The sequence below is a fragment of the Mus musculus genome, chromosome 1, assembly GCF_000001635.26.
Source record: "Mus musculus strain C57BL/6J chromosome 1, GRCm38.p6 C57BL/6J".
In the NCBI taxonomy this organism is placed as follows: domain Eukaryota; kingdom Metazoa; phylum Chordata; class Mammalia; order Rodentia; family Muridae; genus Mus; species Mus musculus.
In genome coordinates, this window is record NC_000067.6 from 15,827,078 (window position 1) to 15,844,422 (window position 17,345).

General features: G+C 39.4%; 1 protein-coding gene across 3 annotated transcripts in view; it reads left to right on the forward strand.

Annotated features, from left to right (window-relative positions):
* Positions 1-16,975, forward strand: part of Terf1 (telomeric repeat binding factor 1) — a 38,507-nt gene extending 21,532 nt beyond the window's left edge. For 2 of the 3 annotated variants that reach the window (NM_009352.3, NM_001286628.1), the window contains 4 exons: positions 4,430-4,489; positions 6,324-6,412; positions 11,105-11,211; positions 15,844-16,975. In NM_009352.3, coding sequence (NP_033378.1) covers positions 4,430-4,489; positions 6,324-6,412; positions 11,105-11,211; positions 15,844-16,005 — 418 coding nt within the window. In that variant the 3' untranslated portion in view covers positions 16,006-16,975. The remainder of the gene's footprint in view (positions 1-4,429; positions 4,490-6,323; positions 6,413-11,104; positions 11,212-15,843) is intronic. The other variant, NR_152944.1, reaches the window with a different exon arrangement.
* Positions 16,976-17,345: the final 370 nt, after the last annotated feature.

Consider the following 17,345-nt stretch of genomic DNA (forward strand, 5'->3'; position numbering starts at 1 on the left):
TCTCTTCCATATCTTGTATTCTGTTGCTGATGCTCGAATCTATGGTTCCTGATTTCTTTCCTAGGGTTTCTATTTCCAGCGTTGTCTCACTTTGGGTTTCCTTTATTGTTTCTACTTCCATTTTTAAGTCTTGGATGATTTTGTTCAATTCCATCACCTGTTTGGTTGTGTTTTCCTGCAATTCTTTAAAGGATTTTTGTGTTTCCTTTTTAAGGACTCCTACCTGTTTAGCAGTGTTCTCCTGTAATTCTTTAAATGAGTTATTAATGCCCTTCTTAAAGTCCTCTACCAGCATCATGAGATACGATTTTGATTCTGAGTCTTGCTTTTCGGGTGTGTTAGGGTATCCAGGATTGGCTTAGGTGGTTTTGATGATGGTGAGTGGTCTTGGTTTCTCTTAGTAAGATTCTTACGTTTGCCTTTCGCCATCTGGTAATCTCTGGCGTTAATTGTTATAGCTGTTTCTGGTTGGAGCTTGTTCCTCCTGTGATTCTGTTAGCCTCTGTCAACAGTCCTGGGAGTCCAGCTCTCTTCTGAGTCACAGTGGTCAGAGCACTCTCTGCAGGTAAGCTCTCCTCTTGCAGGGAAGGTGCACAGAGGTCTGGCCTTCAGACCTGTCTCCTGCTGAAGGTGAAGGCCCAAAACAGGGCCTGTCTCAGAAGATGTGTTGCCTCTGCAGTCTGCACTCTCACCTGCGCAGACTGATATCAGAGGGACCCAGGACACAAGATGGCTCCCTCACCTGCTCAGGCAGTCAGAGCCCTCTCAGGTGGATACCTCTACTCTGGCAGGGAAGGTGCCCGGATGTCTGGATCCTGAAATGTGATCTGTCCCAGAAGCTGTGTTGCTTCTGCAGTTAGCTTGCTCACCCTCTGCAGTCCGCACAGACTGGTCTCCGAGAGATCAGGGAGACAAGATGGTTTTCTCTTTTTACCCTCTCTTCTACATAGTTCTCTTAGCCCCAATGAGAGGGATTTGATAGAGACATCCCTTATAAGGATGAGTGTTGTATGTCTGTATAATGTCTGCCTGTGAATCTCTGTATTTGTTCTCATCTGCTACAGGAGGAAGCTTCTCATGCTGGCTAAGAGGGACACAGATCGACAAGTATAGCAGAATGTTATTGTCATTTTGTTGCTACATTCCTTTAGGTGAACAGTAGTATTGATTTTCCTCCCCTCCCTTCAAGGTCCCTGATTTTCCAAGGACAGCCTCAGCTTGAAGGCAGTTCTAGGAAAGGGGTATCTAGGAGCATTGAAAGAACAACTTGAAGTCAAATCACAGGGTACATGCTGATGGCTTGTGTTCTGCTTAAGACAACTTTCTCTGGAGATTTCCACATAGCTCAGACAAGGCCCAGTTTTTTATTTACATTTCAATTCAGTAATTTACTCCAGTTGCCTTTTAGATTATCCCACCAATCAGCATTCCATGACCCCAGCCCCCTGATTCTTAGGGGGAAAAAAAAAGCAAGCACATTTTTTTTAAAAAGATTGTAAGTGAATTCAGAAATCTGCTTGCCTTTGTAAGCACAGGCAATAAGCTAACTGGATGGGATCTTGCTCTGAGATAACTAGCCTTTTCTACCAGTCGTAGGCCTAACTTAGCTCTGTCCCAGGCTGACCTTGAACTAAAGAATCTGCTTTGTATCTCTCTAGCAAGCTGGCTCACAATATATCTGCCTTTGGTCTTTTAGGTCTGTGAAGCTCCTTAGACAATTCATACTGCATCCTCATATTTTGCATAGTTGAGAAATTCTATATTCTTGAACTTATATTTTTATAGTTCTTCCCCAGCCTTAAGTCCTGAATGTCACTGCTTTTACCAGTTTGCTGAGACATTGGCCATACCCTGGCCTCCCAGACTCTGTCTCTGATTATCATGGAGTCATTAACCTTGGCAGAGAGGACACTCCTCAAAGGAGGAACATGAAAATACAAACAAACCTATGCCCACAACAGCAATGGAAGCCCATGTCCTGCTGGCTCTATTCCCTGGGCAGAAACCATGTCATTCTGGCCCTTGCATGCCTAAGCCAGACTCAGCACTGGACTATTCTAATTTGCCACCTAAGCAGCACTTGGTATGGTTTCTGTCTCATGGAGTGGGCCTTAACTCAAAGCAATTGATTAGTCACTCCCACAGATTTTGAGCCACTATTACAGCAGTGAATCTTGCAGGAACTCACTCTTATAGCCTGAAGGGTTTGTAGCTGGGTTGGTCTTTACTTTACCTTTCTTATTGGTGGCATGCAGAATACATTCTAGTACCATAAACACTTAGCAATAGAGGTGAAGACTTTAGGAAGGCATCAACATGACTTCTCCATGTTCAATGAGATGTGTAGGTATTGTGTTCAGGATTAGGACCTTATTGTCAGTTCTTTGTGAACAGCTCAATTAGACATAACCCATTCCCAGTATTGGAAGTTTCGTTTGGTGACGAGATGTTCACTTGGGGCTTTGACTGCCCTGTTATTTGACTATTTCATTTAGATATCTTCATGAATGTATGAATAGAAAGCTAGTACTGTACGAGGTTTCCGTATGACTCCTCAAAATGGCTCTTAGTTTTAGCTTTCCCTCACCTACCTCCCTCTCCCCCTCCTTCATCCCTTCCAGTCCTCCTGCCTTGTCCATTCATAACTGTGTATTCTATTTCCATTTCGTAGGGAGAAAATCCTTTCCCACTAGTCCCTTACTGTCTACCTAACCTTTGTGGTAATATGAATTGTAGCTTGCTTATCAACAGCTGAACAGGTGTCATCCACATGAAAACATATGATATTTGTCTGAATGAATTACCTCATTCAGGATGCTTTTTTCTTTCTTTTCTTTTTTTTTTTTTCCCTAGCTCCATCTATTTACCTGAGAGTTTCAGAATTCTGGTTTTTTGGTTGTTTTGTTTTGTTTTATTTTTGAAAGCCTGTCTGCTGTGGTTGCAACCTTCCCAACCCTCATTTCAGAGCCATCCCAGTTATGAGCTGACATTTGCATTATTGCAGTGCTTGGATTCATGTAGTTCTTATTTTACTTAATGACCACAAGCAAAAATGGTATTGTATCAGAGGGTGTCCTTGGAGTTCAGTGTGCCCACTTTGACCTCTCAGGTTCCAGAATTCCAGGCATACACTACTTTACTCAGCTCGTCAGAACAGTAGTCTGTCTGTGAAGTTGTATGGAAAGGAAGCATTTCCAAGGGAAGCATGATGGTCCATACCTGTAATCCCAGCACTTGGAAGAGTCTTGAGTCAGAGCTAACCTAGCTACCTATAGTACAAGCTACAGCACAAAACCCATAACTTATTGCTAGACTATAGATAAGGTTAAGATAGGCAGAGGTTTTAGTAGTTTTGTTTTAAAATACATTTTCACTAGGTAGCCCTAGTTGGCTTGGAATTTGCTATATAGACCAGCCTGGCCTCAAACTCTTAGAGATCCTGAGTGCTGGGATTAAAGGATATATGTGCCCAGCTGATTAAGAGCTTTATATATGGGGTGTGGCTCACTTGGTAAAGTACTAAACTATCTTAGGAATAATGCCCTGGATTTGATTCCCAACATAACATAAAACCTGAAATGGCAACATACACCTAAAACCCTGGCACTTTGCATGTGGGAACACTATCAAAAGTGTAACGTCTGTTTTGGCTATATAGCAAGCTTGAAGCCAGCATGGCTTCACCCTTGGTCCTGTCTCAAAAATAAAAAAAAATAAATAAAAAATGAAAAAAGATATCAGCAGATTCAAGAGCAAATATGATTTCAGAAAAGTGAAACAGCCCATTGGAGGATGGAATTGAACATGGCCGTGCTGTGTTTCTAGATGGTATTTTAGTGCCAGCAAAGGAGTTTTTGGGTTTGTTTGTTTGTTTGTTTTAGTTCAGTTGGAAATGTAGTAGTTCATAGCTTTTATACCAGGACCTGGGAGACTAAAGAAGGGGGGGCATGAGTTTAATTTTTGCCTGGATTATATAAGACCTCATCTCACTTCCCACCTACCACCACAATCTCCCAAAAGTTCAATTTGAGACTGGTTAGAAAGAGAAGAAAATCAAATTGAACCATTAAATTATGTACATGAAGCACATGTGTTTTTCATGTATCAGTTGTACTCTACTAAAGCTGGCAAATGCCACTTCATGGAATAGGAGCTTTCTAAAGAAAAACATGGTAAATGCTTGATTGTAGTGTTAACTATGTGTTTGGGGGACCTGTAGTGTGTTTGGGGAAGCTTGACTTGTACCTCATAAACTCATCTGAGCAAAAATTGCCTACCTGTTAATGGGCTATATAGGTCTTAATCCAATCATGCTTCCATTCCAGAGAGGTTTTTGGTGGATTGAAAGATGTCTTGATTGTACTTCCCCTATATATATAAAATTCCATTTGTATGTATTCTTAGATTTTTTTTTTTCTTCCTTTCACAGTGTTAATGGCCAGCAGTCTACAGAAACTGAACCCTTAGTGGATACAGTATCCTCAATAAGGTAAAATATGATACTTGTCTTTGTCCTTAAAATCACTGATAAAAGCAATTTATGTATATTTAAATATAATTAGCATGTAAATACTACGATTTAGAAGTAGCGCTGTCCTGTTTAGATCAATAGGTATTCTAGACCCTGAAATTTCTTGAAATTTTTATCTATAAAGACTTTGATATGGGATCTAGGATCATTACATTGTGTCTAATAGGTGATCAGACTAACAAATAAGAAACACATGAGCTTGTTCAGGTATTCTGTCAAAAAAACAAAGATTCACTGCTAGAACAGGAAAGGATTCGAAGCTACAATTTTTGATGAGTGTCCCACTTTCCAATTATACAGTAGATCAGAAAATTTTCTGATCTACTATAAATGCAGTAAGAAACAACTTTAACATGTCCAAAACCCAGAAAGTCTTTGTAAATGACTGCAGAAATAGATCAGTTGGGTTGCAGGCTGGGTATGGGTATGTGGAAGAGATTACTGGATAGGACTTTAGAATCCAAGATGTTATATGATTTGTTCACAAAAGTCTCTGTATATATACCTGGGCAGAAGGGGGAACAGGGTCTCAGTATGTAGCCCTGGCTATCTGGAACTTACCGTGTAGGCCATGCTGGCTTCAAACTTGCATTGATCATCCTGCCTTAACCTGCTAAGATTATAAGCATGTACCACCATAAGAAAGATAATGAGTGATGGGAAGTTCTTGGAAAGACAATTGTCAATGAAGAATGGTAGAAGGAGATATAGCTAAGATTTCTGTGGAAGTAGGAGTGGAAGTCATTTGGGAAGTAAAAACTATTGGAGTTGGTGCTAGAGCTTAGTGATAGAGCCCTTGCTTGTGTGAGGAGGACCTGGGTTCAGTGTCCAGCACTGTAAAAACAAACCCTGTAGTGAAGACCCATCATTGGAACCCTGTGACTTATGGGGCTTGGAAATTTAGCTTTCCTTTTGGATAAGGTCAGAAGGAGAGGAATATTGTCCTAAGGTAGAACCTGCATAGGGTCAATAGACAGAGATGAAGACACTACAATAGAGTATTTTAGGAGAGAGGAAAGGTAAGAAAGGATTTGCTAGTTGTAGAGTATTTTTGTGGCTAAAAGCATAGCTAAAATGTAAATATATTAGGTGAGGGTAACATACCTACCTAAGTTCAAGCACATTGATTTTTTTAGGTTCTATTTTGCTTCTGTATAAAATTAGAATGATGCAAGGCTGAAGAGAAAATTGAACGGTTGAGAGAGAAAACACTGGCTGCTTTTTCAGAGAACCCAGATTCAATTCCCAGCAACCACATGGCAGCTCACACCTGTCTAACTTCAGTTCCAGGGCATCTGACATCCTCATACATCATTCTGACAAAACACAAATGAACACAAAATAAAAATAAATTATAAAAGAAAATTAGAATAATGTTAGCTTTGCAGGACTGTTAAAAAACATGCCACATTCATTATTTCCAGCATATAACCTTAACTTCAAAAAAAAGAAAAAATGTCTTCAAATCTATAAAGTAAGGGCGCTAACATTAGATAAAGAAATTTTGAAAATTTTTCTGTAGAAAATGATTTAGAAGCCACAGAAAAAAAGAAAAATAAATGTATGTGGTTTGGAAAACTGATACAATCTTCATCTCTAAGTAGATAAGCTGTAGAAAGATAAAACAAATGGAAATTTCACAATAGAATTATTAAACATTAACATGGGTCACTAAGGAGAGCAATAAGAGAGACGGGCCAGTGTAGCAGATTCTGTAGCAAAGATGAAGACAGTTCCCACTGTCCCTTCACTAGTCTCCAGAGTCAGTCACAAGCTCTCGTGTTTCATCTAGGTCTCACAAGAACGCCTTATCGCAGTTAAAACACAGACGTGCTCCATCAGATTTCAGTAGGAACGAAGCAAGAACAGGAACTCTTCAGTGTGAGTACTGTTACTGGAGCTGTCCGCCCTTCCACTGCAGCACAAAAGGCTGCCTTAGAAAGCTAGCTGGTTTCCATAGTCCACTCTAATTTGTTGTCATGTCTTTGGCACTGTTTTTCTGCTCAGCTGTATTCAGCAACTTTAGACTTTGGAGTGATAAGTGTAATCAAAGCTCATTATTCACATTGACTAAGTGAATTCTGAGTTAGTACTTGAAGGGAAAATACAAAAGGTTAGGTTTTTATCAACTAATCAATACAGAGTCTGATTTTATGTTTGTTTCTGTTTAAAGATACTGTGGTGTTGGCTCATTAATATTGTCTTGTTGCCAGCACCAGTATAATATGTGTCTGAATAAAATAATATGTAACTCTTTAATATTGCCCTCTGATCTCCACAGGTACACATGCATATGCCCACACATAAATAAATGAATATAATTTTTAAAATTTGAATAAAGAATATGAAGTGCTTTGAAAATTGGCTATACTTGTGTCTGCAAATATACATTTAAACTTTAGAGATGACTTAGGCAAAAAAATCTGTCCTCAAAAGCCAGTCTTCTGTTTCTCCTAGTTACCTGTTAATGGCTTACCAACATAAATTAGAATAATTTTGTTCAGTTTGAAATCTAGCAGTGTAGTCTAGTCTTTTATCATTATTATTATTTATTTTTGTTTTTTTGAGACAGGGTTTCTTTCTCTGTGTAGCCCTGGCTGTCCTGGAACTCACTCAGTAGGCCAGACTGGTCTTGAACTCAGAAATCCACCTGCCTCTGCCTCACGAGTGCTGGGATTAAGGGCGTGCGTGTGCCACCACTGCCTGGCTGGAGTCTAGTCTTGTCTCAGACTTTTGATTCTCTTATTTAGCTTCCCGAGTTCTGGAGTTACTTGTGCATGGCTTCATGCCTAGTTCTTAGGTTGTATGTAGTCAGGGCTTGTAGCATGCTTTTCTTGATACAGAATCTACCTTGCTGAGTTAGATTTATTCTCTACGAACCCTTCCATCAGGCTTCCTGTTTCCTTGCATCTCCATTTTCCTTACTATTTTGTCTGGATTTTTTTAAGTCTATAATTTCTAAATTTCTTCAACACGAAAGACTATTGTCTTTTTCTTTTTTTCTGTAAAACTTTTTATCTAGGGGGCTGGCGAGATGGCTCAGTGGTTAGGAGCGCCGACTGCTCTTCCAAAGGTCCCGAGTTCAAATCCCAGCAACCACATGGTGGCTCCATAATGCAATCTGATGCCCTCTTCTGGAGTATCTGAGGACAGCTACAGTGTACTTACATATAATAAATAAATAAATCTTAAAAAAAAAAAAACAAAACTTTTTATCTAAGTGTAATACTCTTTAGAAATTCTTTTTGATCACAGTTTTGCAATTTACAGTTGGAGAAGTCTGACATTAACATGACACCCCTCTTTTCGTATGAGTTAATTTTCTCTCTCACATGACCAGGGTTTCCTAGGCTATGCACTTCATGCAGGAAATCCCTCCTAATTACTGCTTTGGTTTTGGTTTTCCATTTAATTAAAGTGATTTTTCACTTCTTTTCAGACTTTCCTGGACTTATGGACTATTTGTACTTGCATATTTAATTTCCAAATAATTGAAGGGTATTCAAAAATTTTTTCTGTTACTGATTTCTACCTTAATTCTGTTGTGGTCTGAGACAAAAGGGTTGTCTGGCCATGAACTTGCAATAGTCTATTCTCCAAAGTGCCAGTTGTCAGAGGACAACTTTCAGGAGTCTATTCTCTCCTTCCACCAAAAATTGAATGGAGATAACCAGGCTGCCCACTAAGAACTTTTACTTGCTGAGTCATCTTACCAGCGCCTTAAAGGATTGTTTTAATGGCTTATCCTACTGTTGGTCTGTCATGGTAATTGTTGTTGATGTATGCCTGGGAAGAATGTATTCTTTTATTAAATGGGGTTTTTTAAAGTGGTCACAGGTCAAGTTGTTAATAATGCCTTTCTGGTGTTCTAGTTCTTCTTGTTTCCTACCTATATGTTCTAAAAGTTACTGAGGAAAAAAAAGTGTTAAAATCTCAAGCTATAATGACAAGTTTGTCTATATTAGCTCCCTTTCCAGTTCTAGCCCTATTTAAACACTTTTTTCCAGTACTAAGATTTTTGTTTATAGGTAGTATGTTTCCATTTTCCTGACTGAAGTCTAGTGAGTATAATTATGAGATTTCTAGTGTTTGGGTCTGGGTGCATTCCTACAACATTGCTGTTAGATCTTAGTTACTATATGTTTGTATGGTCTAAGTGTAGTTGCATTGGTTTTTAAATCCCAAGGCCAATCCAGTGGGCCCATGTAAATGCTTTCAAGGCATCAAGCTTTATTACAGCCCTTAGCCTGGTGTTCAGTACTTTCTGGAAAAGCTATAAAACATTATAATAGCAAATAAGCCAGCACACTCCCAGGAGCAGGTCAGTGGGGTCCTCCTGTGACTTCATCCATCTATTTACTTGCCTATCTATGACTAGCTCTGGAAACTACAGTGTGAGGAGATGAATGAGCTTTGTAAGAATTTTTTTAAAGATTTATTTATTTGATGTATGTGAGTACACTGTAGTTGTACAGATGGTTGTGAGCCTTCATGTGGTTGTTGAGAATTGAATTTTAGGACCTCTGTTTGCTCCTGTCAGCCCTGATCGGTCAGTCCCTGTTTGTTCCGGCCCAAAGATTTATTTATTATTATAAATAGGTACACTGTTGCTGTCTTCAGACTCACCAGAAGATTAGATCTCATTACTGGTGGTTGTGAGCCACCATGTAGTTGCTGGGATTTGAACTCAGGACCTTCAGAATTGCAGTCTGTTCATACCCACTGAGCCAGCCCGAGCTTTGTAAGAATTATAGGGACCATGTAGACTGCTAGAATCTTGTCCAGTTATACAAAAAATCTGACTGAAAGTTTTACTATAAATTAGAACTATAGATCATTAAGATGAAAAGGGGCAATTATGTCTTCCTATAAATAAAAAGTTATCTCTTTAGCATGTAACATTTGCTTATAAATACATGTTTTTAATTTCCATTTCATGTTGATGAATTCAGTGTTGGAGTTATCACTAGGCAGGCATGGTGGTACACACTGTTAGTCCAGTACTTGGAAAGCAGAAACAGGAAGAGTTCTATGAGTTTGAGGTCAGCCTGGTCTACAAAGTGAGTTCCAGGTCATCGTAAACTACATAGTGAGGTGCTGTCTCAATTAAAAACAAAGTAAAGCCGGGCAGGGTGGCGCACGCCTTTAATCCCAGCACTTCGGAGGCAGAGACAGGCGGATTTCTGAGTTCGAGGCCAGCCTGGTCTACAAAGTGAACTCTAGGACAGCCAGGGCTATACAGAGAAACCCTGTCTCGAAAAACCAAAAAAAAAAAAAAAAAAAAAAAAAACCCACAAAAAACCAAAAACAAAGTAAAAGAGTAAGGTAAGGGTTACGATTGGATCAATACCCCCAGCACTGTCATAAAATATGTCAGTGATTCTATACAAAAGTACTTCTGCTTTCTTACGCTTCTCTGGTAGTCAGGTGGATTCCTAAAGTTACACTGCTTACCGATTTGAAGGGAAAAGAGTTCATTTTCTAAGTTTTTGGGCTAATATCCACTTATCAGTGAGTACATATTGTGTGAGTTCCTTTGTGAATGTGTTACCTCACTCAGGATGACGCCCTCCAGGTCTATCCATTTGCCTAGGAATTTCATAAATTCATTCTTTTTAATAGCTGAGTAGTACTCCATTGTGTAAATGTACCACATTTTCTGTATCCATTCCTCTGTTGAGGGGCATCTGGGTTCTTTCCAGCTTCTGGCTATTATAAATAAGGCTGCTATGAACATAGTGGAGCATGTGTCCTTCTTACCAGTTGGAACATCTTCTGGATATACGCCCAGGAGAGTTATTGCTGGATCCTCCGGTAGTACTATGTCCACATATCTGCGGATCCATCCCATAATCAGCCTCCAAACGCTGACACCATTGCATACGTTAGCAAGATTTTGCTGAAAGGACCCTGATAGAGCTGTCTCTTGTGAGACTATGCCGGGGCCTAGCAAACACAGAAGTGGATGCTCACAGTCAGCTACTGAATGGAACACAGGGCCCCCAATGGAGGAGCTAGAGAAAGTAACCAAGGAGCTGAAGGGATCTGCAACCCTATAGGTGGAACAACAACAGGAACTAGCCAGTACCCCCAGAGCTGGTATCTCTAGCTGCATATGTATCAGAAGATGGCCTAGTCGGCCATCAGTGGAAAGAGAGGCCCATTGGTTGTGCAAACTTTATATGCCCCAGTACAGGGGACCGCCAGGGCCAAGAAGTGGAAGTGCGGGGGATGGGGAGGTGGGGGACTTTTGGGATAGCACTGGAAATGTAAATGAAGAAAATACCTAATTAAAAAAAAAAAAAAAAAAAAAAAGAGTTCATTTTCAGGCCAGGCGGTGGTAGTGCACGCCTTTAATCCTAGTATTTGGCAGGCAGAGGCAGGCGGATTTCTGAGTTCAAGGCCAGCCTCGTCTACAGAGTAAGTTCCAGGACAGCCAGGGCTAAACAGAGAAACCCTGTCTCGGAAGAAAAAAAAAAAAGAGTTCATTTTCTTAGAATAGCTAAAGTACAATTTTATAGCAACTTTTCCCTAGCATGAACCAGTACTTAACGTTAGTGGTTTCATTCATAGGTGAAACAACGATGGAAAGGAACCGAAGAACCAGTGGAAGGAATAGATTGTGTGTCTCAGAGAATCAGCCAGACACTGATGACAAAAGTGGACGCAGGAAAAGACAGGTACTGTTCACTACATGTGAATAGCATGTATGAACACTAAGTAAGCCTTTATACGCAAATTCTCCTAGTAGGTCTAACTTAAATAAGATTTTTAAGCACTTGAAAACTACATACAAAGTAGAAAATAATACATTGACCATTTTTGTTGTTGTTTTGGAGTTTTGTTGTTGTCATTGTTTTGAGACAGGGATTCTCTTTGTAACCCTGGCTGTCGTGGAATTTACCATGTAGACCAGGCTGGCCTTGAACTCAAAGATTCATGTTTCTTCCTCCCAAGTGCTGGGATTAAAGGTGTGTGCCATTAAAGGTGTGGCTTTAATTAAAGTCTGGTAAGCCTCAGTGTTTACATCATTTCGCTTACTTAAATGTAATCAGAATGTTATTTTTCTAGTATCTGAAACTGTTGATGTACTTTACCTGAATTCCTAACTCTCAGCAACAGACCAATAAATCTAGTTACTATTTTACTGTATCTGGGATATTTTTCTTACTCAATTTAAGATGTGTTGGTGGCTTTTTTGTTTTGTTATGTTTTTTTCCCAACCTGTTTGCACTTAGATCATTTCAAGTGTAGGAGCTTTGAGAATTAGGCCAATAGGATTACTTCCTATGGCTCAAAGTTGTTTTGCATAGATGTCTGTCTTATTAACATAGTCAATACAATCAACATGTATCTTGATGTGCTTCCTGCGTCACTCTGGTAAGGATGGGACCTGTACCTCCTGCACAAGTGCCGCTGTACCAGTGAGCTACTTCACTAGTCCATTATTCCCTTGTCTTGTTTTGTTTAATTGTTGGTTTAGTTAATTGGTTTTGTTTGTTGTTCTTATGCTGTGTTATATAAGACCACTTCCATGCAGGTTGTTATGTAGTCTTATCTCTAAGCCTCATTTTTTTGTGATCATTTGTCCTGGGTTGTGGCCTTTGTGAATGCTTCTTAGTCTGCTTACTACCACTACTCCCTGAGTGAGACAGAAAATCGGGGTGGGGTGGGGCAGGGGGGGCAGGTTAGTTAGGTTAGTTAGGGCAGTTAGTTAGGGTTTTGTAAAATTAGATTATTTGAAAACAGGCATCAATTCGTCAAATGGAATGCTCTAGGAGTATTTTGAACTTGGGAGTATTTTGAAATACTATTTTTCCCTTCCCCTGAGAGAAGTAGCAATGGACTTTGTATAATCTTTACCCTGAAAGTGGTTTTGAGATCATGGAAGTCAGATTTCCATGTATTGTACACCTAGAGTTTTTCACTGTGAGGTTCATAAACAGTGAGTGCCATTAGCTTAGTTTTAGTTCATTGTCCCTGCCAGGAATGACTCTAACTGTGAACTCTCTTCCTGCACTCTGCTCCCAGGAATTTTTATTATTATTATTTTAAATATTCTATTATGTAGCATAGGTTGGCCTCAAAGTCTTTATGTAGCCAGGGCTTTCCTTGAATTCTTGCTCCTCCTTTCTTTGCTTTTCTAGTGCTGGGATTACAGACATTCACAGCCAGCTTTCAGTAAATCCTTTGATTCTCCTCCTCTGTTTGCCCATGACTTATTCTCTCTCTAGTGGATGTAAGAAGTCTAGTTTGCAGGTTGTTCCATTTTCTCTTTAGGGATGGGAGTGCTTTGCTTTTGAGACCAGAACCCAGAAATCTCTGCCGCACACAATGCTCTCCCACTAGGATTTGAGTATAGATCATAGGTGTCATTTGTAGATAACTAGAAGAGTTATCTTCTCTTGTAGGGAAGGTATCAACCATATAATCTATAGGATATGTGGGTATGATGATGCCATTGTTTCCTTACCAAAAAAAGTTAATATGGACACTTTCAACATTTGGTTTTATGTTTTCAACTGTCCACTATTGACTCTGAGAAGAAAATTTGTCTCAGAAGGTGGCTGACACATTTAATTTTATGTTGTATTGGAACTTTCAGTTTAATTTTTTTTTTTAATTACTCAGTGCCTACTTGGATAGCTTTCTTTTCTTTTTTTCTTTTTTTTTTTCTTTTTTTATATATCTTAAACAAAAGTATTTGAGCCTGTCTCATTCAAATTTGTAGAGCCTTTTATAAACTTACTCCATTGAGGGAAAAAGTAAATGCCTTTCAGAAGTAAACCCTTCACATACACAAAGATTACAAATGTGAACAAGCTTTTCTCCTTCACACACACAAAGATTACAAATGTGAACAAGCTTTTCTCTTACTATAAATTAGGTCATTTTGAAGGTATAAAGCAGAAGAAACAGGCTAATGATAGCTCATACAAACCTCCAAAGATTGCAGCTATGGTCAATGCTGGTTTCTCTGGCATTTAGTCATCTGTAAAACAATATCCTATTTATCTTCATGCTGCTCTGAGTTCTTTTTTAACACTAGGATTTTCTAACATGAGTCTTACTTTTTTTTTCAATTGTATTAAAATATACATAATGTGAACTGTGGGAACTAAAAGGGGTGGGGAAGGGAGGATAGCCCACATCCAGCCAGAGTTCCTCCTATGCTCTGGGCAGGCAGATATGGGAGGGCTGCCAGACGCTTTCCACTTGGCCTCTGGGTGGGCATCTAAGCCACTGACCCCATGTCCACTTGATGGGGGGGGGGGTGGACAACGGGCAGCCCTTGCCCAGGACCCCTGAGGCGACACCCTATAGCCCCAGGGTTATGGGAGAGAGGTTCCCATGCAGGTGAGAGTAAGCCCAGTGGGCCTTGATGACAGTCTATGGTTTTAGAGCTTTATTATAGAAAGGCAGGGGGAAAGAGAAAAGGTAGAAAGAGAAAGAGAGGCCAGCCATGGCCAAGAGGAGAGAAGGAGGAAAGGAGAGAGAGAAGAAAGGTTGAAGAGAGAGAGAGAGAGGAGAAAGGCTAGAGAGTAAGAGGGAGAGAAAGGGAGAGGAGAGGAGAGAAGAGAGTAAGGGGAGTAAGAGGAATAAGAGAGTGAGGAGGGGCCAAGCAGCCCTTCTTCTGGTGTGCTGTTATCTTTACCGTTGCTAGGTAACTGGGAGGAGTCTAGCCTGAAGGTCAGAAGCTTGGTACATTGCCTATGAGATTAAAAGCCATGCTTCTCCTGTGGGGGGCTGTGGGAGTGGTAACTTCGACCGGAGCCAGAGTTCCAGGAGCCATGAGAGAACTCCTTCAGCCCCATGTAGGTGAATTATCATCATCGGGTCCCAGGGTTTAACATCTAGCCTAAACTGGAAACCAGGCTGTTTGTGCATAGCCCAGTGCCCCACAGTGAACTTTATCTTCTTGAGATTTTTAAGACTTCCTATTTGGATATCTACTTCTGGATTTGGGGCTATGTGAGTAAGGTGCTCAAAGTGTTGGGTTCCTGGGAGCTGGAGTTACAGGCATTTGTGAGCCAGCCTTCACAGTTCTGGGAACCAAACTCGGATCCTTTTCCTTTGCAAGAGCAGAATGTGCTCTTAGCTGATGAACTTTCTTTCCATCGTTTTTAAGTGTACCGTGTAGTAGCATTAAATATATTCGTATTTTCATATCATCACCACTGTTTGTCCACATTTTTCAAAACAAACTCAAGACCCATTAAAATAATCCTTCCTTTCCCTTTTCTCTTCCGTGCTTGGTAACTGCCATTTTTACTGCCTGTCTCAGAATTTGACAATTCTAGGAACCTCATTGATGAAATTATACAGTTCTTATGTTATTTTTTTATCTGATTTATTTATTTAGTGAGTGTTTACTACAAACGTACCTGGTGCCCAAAAGATCAAAAGAGAGCATTGGATCCCCTAGAACTTGAGTTACAGATAGTTGTAAATTACCATGAGGATGCTGGGAGCTGAACCCAGGTCTTCTGGAAGGGCAACAAGTGCTTGTAACCACCCTGGCCCCAGTTCTTGTCTTGTCCTTTCAAATCTGTCATTTCACTTAGCGTAGTATTCTTAAGTATGTTGTCAGAATTTCCCCTTTAAGGATAAATAATATTTTCTATATACTATATGCTGCAAATTCATTCATTGATTGATGGGTGCCAGACTTCTTTTCTCACTTTAGTGCTGTGGATAATACAGCTGGGAGTGCTAGAGGATAAGTAGTGTGTTACACTCAAACCCCTATAGTTGGTCACCTATACCAAATAGAAATGTTAATACTTTCTCTGTGCAAAGCATGAGATTTCATTTAAGGTTTGTTTTTTTTTTTCAGCATTTTCTCCCAACTTAATTGTACATTTTAATTAATAATAGTTGTTTTTCATGAAAGTCTGTCTTACAGAACTTCTGTGCGTGTGTACACCTCACCCATCACAGGTACACAGCATTTTCACTGAGTTCATGAGTGAGGGAGTGTACAGTTATGAGTTCTATTTAGAAATATGATCTGTTAAGAGTTACCTGAAAGCTTCTTAAGATATTGTAATGAGCCTAAAGTCAGGCTGTGACTTTATAGATATCCCATTGTAGATGGCTGAGATTCTGTAAAACTACCCTAAAATATATACATGGTAATGGTAAATATGATCTTGCAAAACCATATATATGTGTATGTGTTCATATATACAAAAATATATTTTAAAAAATCATTTCAATTTTAAGAAACTAATAATCATTGCTCTGATTTTTAAAAGATGTACTTTCTTTAAAGAATGTTTCTTTGAATAACTTTTATGTTCTTTCAACAGACATGGCTTTGGGAAGAAGACAGAATTTTGAAGTGTGGTGTAAAGAAATATGGAGAGGGAAATTGGGCTAAAATACTATCCCATTATAAGTTCAACAACCGAACAAGTGTCATGTTAAAAGATAGATGGAGAACAATGAAGAGACTGAAACTGATTAGCTGAGACACTGGAGGCTGGATGGGTTTGATTCAGCTTAATACAAGGATAAATACTTGGATCACTACACTTTGTTTACAATTTCCTGGTCAGTAATGATAAAGCATTATGGTGGTGGTGGGGCAGTGAGGAGGGGGAAGAGAAAGAGAGTTTTTGTTTTTTTGGTTTTTGTTTGTTTGTTTGTTTGTTTGTTTTTTAGAGGAGATTTGTGCTTTAAATCTATGTCATCATTATTTTCTGAATCTTTATTTTTGTAAAATATAGATATGTTGAACCCTACCAAATTCAGTACCCCATCCCATATTCTGTTTTAATACAAAAGAGTCTAATAAGATTAAATGAATATATGACTATTTACGGTTTGTTCTATTCCATGTCTATAAACTAACCTCACAAAATGCCACCTAGCATTGAGTTTTCTGAAGAACTTAATTGGAATAATCCTTGATGTGACTTTACTGCTGGATCTATGGCTAATGTACTACTTACTAAAGATCTATTACTAGAGAGGTATTCAAAACAACTCATGAGTTCTAACAAGCCTAGCTTGGCTTCTCTCAAAAGTTTCATTTAAAGGAAGTTGAGTTTTCACCAAAAATGTATTCATTGCAATATTTAATCAAAGACTAATTAATAATTAGCATTTGAGTTTTATGTGCCATATTTAACAAGTAAAAAATAAGTCTCGGCCGGGTGTGGTGGCGCAGGCCTTTAATCCCAGCACTCGGGAGGCAGAGGCAGGTAGATTTCTGAGTTTGAGGCCAGCCTGGTCTTCAGAGTGAGTTCCAGGACAGCCAGGGCTACACAGAGAAACCTTGTCTCAAAAACCAAAAAAAAAAAAAGTCTCAACCTATTGAAATATTTATGAGAAAGTCAGCATTGTGTATTTCCTTCAAAGTGTTGTGCATTGCTTTCCTGTTCTCTTGAATTTGCTGCCTTATATATATAATAAACAGAAGCATTAGTGGTTGCTGTAGACCAAAGCTGGCATCTTGAATCAGAATAGGATCTTTGTCAAGCTCACTCTGTCCACAACTGCCCACCTCTGTCTGTAGTTGCTCTATAACAGGGGCCAACTTGGTGTCAAACAATGCAATGCAGTGCAGGTCTTCACAAAAATGTGGCTGTGTGTTTCAGTGTGTTTGTTTCTTGAGTTTCATCTCAGATGTGTCTTTGTTTTACCTCATCTAGACTGGAACAACTTCAAATGGGCAGTTTCAGGTTTGTTCAAGAAGATAGAGCTGGAGTTCCAGTGAAGCAAAACAACCAAGACTCAGAAAAACATGGCTATATAGGCAGAATCTAGATTAAGGTTTGCATATATCCATGTGTATGTATGTGTGTGT